Source organism: Myotis lucifugus, unplaced genomic scaffold (genome assembly GCF_000147115.1).
Source record: "Myotis lucifugus unplaced genomic scaffold, Myoluc2.0 scaffold_694, whole genome shotgun sequence".
Lineage (NCBI taxonomy): Eukaryota > Metazoa > Chordata > Mammalia > Chiroptera > Vespertilionidae > Myotis > Myotis lucifugus.
In genome coordinates, this window is record NW_005871742.1 from 287,448 (window position 1) to 291,465 (window position 4,018).

Genomic DNA, 4,018 nt, shown 5'->3' on the forward strand with positions numbered 1-4,018 from the left:
GTTTGAAACTTTTAATAATAAATATAAAAAAACACCCAAATTCTAAATTAAGAATGGCAATATTATATGGCTATATATCTACATAAATATTAAAATATGATAGAAAAAGTTATAATCGACATTAACTAGAACGTTTTAAAGTATCTCTGAAAGAGACTCAAATATAGTAAATGACTAATTCACTTTATTATTTAATTAAAAATATATTTTATTGATTTTTTTACAGAGAGGGAGAGGGATAGAGAGTTAGAAACATCGATCAGCTGCGTCCTGCACAGCCCCTACTGGGGATGTGCCCACAACCAAGGTACATGCCCTTGACCGGAGTCGAACCTGGGACCCTTCAGTCCGCAGCCCAGCGCTCTATCTACTGAGCCAAACCGGTTAAGGCTGATTAATTCTCTTTAAAAAAGGAAGACAAACAGCCCAATTGACGAATAAACACGTGAGAAGATGTTCTATATCATTAGTCATTAGGGAAATGTCAGTCAAAACCCTACTGAGCTACCACCTCAAACTCACTAGGATGGCTATGATAAAAAAAATTTTTTTTTTCAATATATTTTATTGATTTTTTACAGAGAGGAAGGGAGAGAGATAGAGAGTTAGAAACATCTATGAGAGAGAAACATCGACCAGCTGCCCCCTGCACATCTCCCACTGGGGATGTGCCCGCAACCCAGGTACACGCCCCCGACCAGAATCGAACCTGGGACCCTTCAGTCCGCAGGCCGATGCTCCATCCACTGAGCCAAACCGGTCTCGGCTGATAAAAAATTTTAAAAAGGAAAATGACAAGTGTTAGAGAGGATGGGGAGAAATTAGAACCTGCACACACTCCCAGGGTGAATGTAACATGGCACGGCCACTGTGGAACAATTTGGCGGTTCCTCCAAAGGTTAAATGTAGAATCACCAAATGACCCAGCCATTACACTCGCAGGTACATGCCTGATAGAATTGAAAATATGTGCTCACACAAAAACTTACATATAAATGTTTGTGGCGGAATTATTCACATAGCAAAAAGTGGAAACAACCAGCTGATGAGTAGATAAACACAGTATGGTATAGCCATACAATAGAAGGTTATTCAATAAAAAAAGAATGAGCCCTAGGCGGTTTGGCTCTAGGTTCAGTGGGTAGAGTGTTGGCCTGTGGACCGAAAGGTCTCAGGTTCGATCCCAGTCAAGAGCACATACCTCAGTTGCAGGCTCCTTCCCAGCCCGGACCCTGGTCAGGGCTCCTGCAGGAGGCAACCAATTGTGTGTTTCTCTCACATCGATATTTCTCTCTGTCTTTCCCTCTCTCTTCCACTTTCTAAAAATCAATGGAACAATATCCTCTGGTGAGGATTAAAAAAAAAAAAAATGAAGTGATGATTCATGCTGAACCTTGAAAACATTATGCTAAGTGAGAGAAACCAGCTAGAAAAGGCCACAGATTGTATGATGCCATTTATGTAAAGTGTTCACAAGAGACAAATCCACAGAGACACGGAAGAGGGTAGGAGGGAGTAACTGCTAGTGGGTATGTGTTTCTTTTCGGAGTGATGAAATGTCCTGGCATTAGCGCTGATGGTTGCGTAACATTGTGACTATGCTAAAAACCACTGCGTTCACTAAGAATGGCGAGCTGAAACTCTACAGCATTGCTTTTCTAATGCAGTCATGTTTTCGTTTATTTCAGGTGGTGTTCCGTTCTACGTCGGCTATGGTTTACATATTTATTCAGATGAGCTGTGAAATGTGGGATTTTGATATTTATGGTACTGTCCCTAAATGCTGGCTGTCACTGCTAATGGGGAGAAGTTTCTGGTTTCTCCCAAGTTGTTATCATTGACAGTAAGCCCTTGACATTCTCTAATGTGTCCCTGGGATTTTTACAAATCCTCAAACGCTAAAACAAACAAACAATTTATATATTTTCCATATACTGAATTACATGACATGTGGCAAAGCTTTAAAAGGTAAACAAAAAGATAAACTAAAGCACAGACACTCATAATGCCAATAGATCTTTAATTGTCCTGTGACTACAGGGTCAAAAGTCATAAAGAGAGTGACTCTGTGAACCAATACTTTCTTTGCTATCTTTCATTTCTCATCCTATCATCCCGGAAATCTCATTTTATTCGAACGATACAAGTAGAGAACAGTAAAGGTGCTAGGCAGTGTGGATACTGTGTCCAACACCAGCTTCATGGTGCACGCAATTCGAATTTGTGTTTTATAAAATTATAAATTCCTTTTTTCCTGCGGGTCATCAAAATCACTCAAAAACAGCAGGAACTGAAAATGGTAATTCAGCCAATGCCAGGGTCCACCTGATCATCTAATGAACTGCACGCCTCCCTATGAAAATGATCATGTTTGGAAATTAGATGTTCTCTCATTTTGAAGACCCACCGTATTTTCCAGTCAGAGCTTCTTCAATCTTGCATTTTACCTCGAAGCCATGGCCTCTCACTCAGTGAGGTGAATGCTGAATTTGACCCCATAGAAAGTCTAGGTTGAAACCCCTTCTGTATGTCTGGCTTTTATGATCTCGTTTGAGGACATAGCAGAACCCACCTTCTCTTGGACTAGTCCCATTCCTGTGACTTTACTGAGAGAAGAAATTGTCAGCAAGAATGACAGATTGTCCTCACTCTCTTCTTGTTCCTTTTCAGGGGATCTGTATTTTGAGAAAGCTGTGAATGGTTTCCTTGCCGATCTCTTTACCAAGTGGAAGGTATGTTTCCTCTTATGCACTCCGTCTCATCGAGCAAATGTTTTTCAATGCAGATTTAAAAAATACACTGTTTCTATTAAACTGTATTTCATTGAGGTATCTTAGCGAAAGCCTAAGTTGATGAGACTCGATGTAAATTACTTTAATCGCCTTGACATTGTAAAAAGCATTTATGAAAAACCCATAGTTAATATACCCAATGTGGAAAGACTGATAACTTTCCCCCTTAAGATCAGGAACAGTATAAGGATGCCTGCTGTCACCACTAGTACTCAACATTGTCCTAGAGCAACAACATAAGAAAAAGAAACAGTGGCCCTGGCCGGTAGCTGGATTGGTTCGAGCGTCATCCTGAGATGCCATGGTTGTAGGTTTCATCACCGGTCAGGGCACATCCAAGAAGAAACCAGTGAATGCACAAGTGGAACAACAAATCTATGCCTCTCTCTCTCTCTCTCTCAAATCAATAAATAAAAAAAATTTGTTAAAAAGAAGTATTTGAGGTCACACATGTAGCAGAAAAGAGCATGGAGTCTGGATTCAAATAGACTGGGTTTCAAATTATGGTTCAGCTCTGATTAGCTTCTTTATATTTGAGAAGAATTCAGTCTCTCTGAGCCTTCGTTTTCTTATCTATAGAATCGAGATGATAATAATAGTCACTAACTCACAAGGTAGTTTAAATTAGCTGCACATAGTCAGGTCTCAGTAGGGTCTGGGTCTCAATGTAATCTAAGTCTCATCCTCTTTCCTCAGCAACATAGGGAAAATGTCCTCCAGCTCTGAAGGTTAAAGAAAATAGAAATTTAATGCTTGCCCTCAGAGAACTTACAGAGATTGGATATATGTACATTGGGGCCTTGACTTACGAGTTTAATTCGTTCCGTGATGGAGCTCGTAACTCAAATTACTCGTATGTCAAATCTTAAAGTGAACGAGTGAGACACGTTATGCTGGGCTGATGTTGTGGCGTTCACTGTGACGTTCGCTGCGTCAGCTAGTGGTGGGGTATCTGAAGCTGGCTTGTAACCCGAATTTTAGCTCGCAACTCAAAGCAAAAAATCAGCCGAGAGACGGCTCGTATCTCGAAAAACTCGTTAGTCGGGACACTCGTAAGTCAAGGCCTCACTGTATTTGAAACAGCAGCTAACCATACATTTTTTTTTATTATTATTATTATCATTATTATTATTTTAACTATACATTTTAGGGGCTAGAATGTTATTTACTTTTGAGTTTGGACCTGGAAGGGGGGCTCCCTGTTGCAAGCCAAATTTCATGCCACC

The 4,018-nt window shown here is 40.2% G+C and overlaps 1 protein-coding gene across 1 annotated transcript in view; it reads left to right on the forward strand.

Annotated features, from left to right (window-relative positions):
- The window catches only part of DEPDC5 (DEP domain containing 5), a gene marked incomplete at its 3' end in the record, with an annotated part of 28,637 nt that overhangs the window by 10,471 nt on the left and 14,148 nt on the right, over positions 1 to 4,018 (forward strand). Inside the window, exons 9-10 of the mRNA XM_006105553.3 lie at positions 1,689 to 1,767; positions 2,671 to 2,732. Coding sequence (XP_006105615.1) covers positions 1,689 to 1,767; positions 2,671 to 2,732 — 141 coding nt within the window. The remainder of the gene's footprint in view (positions 1 to 1,688; positions 1,768 to 2,670; positions 2,733 to 4,018) is intronic.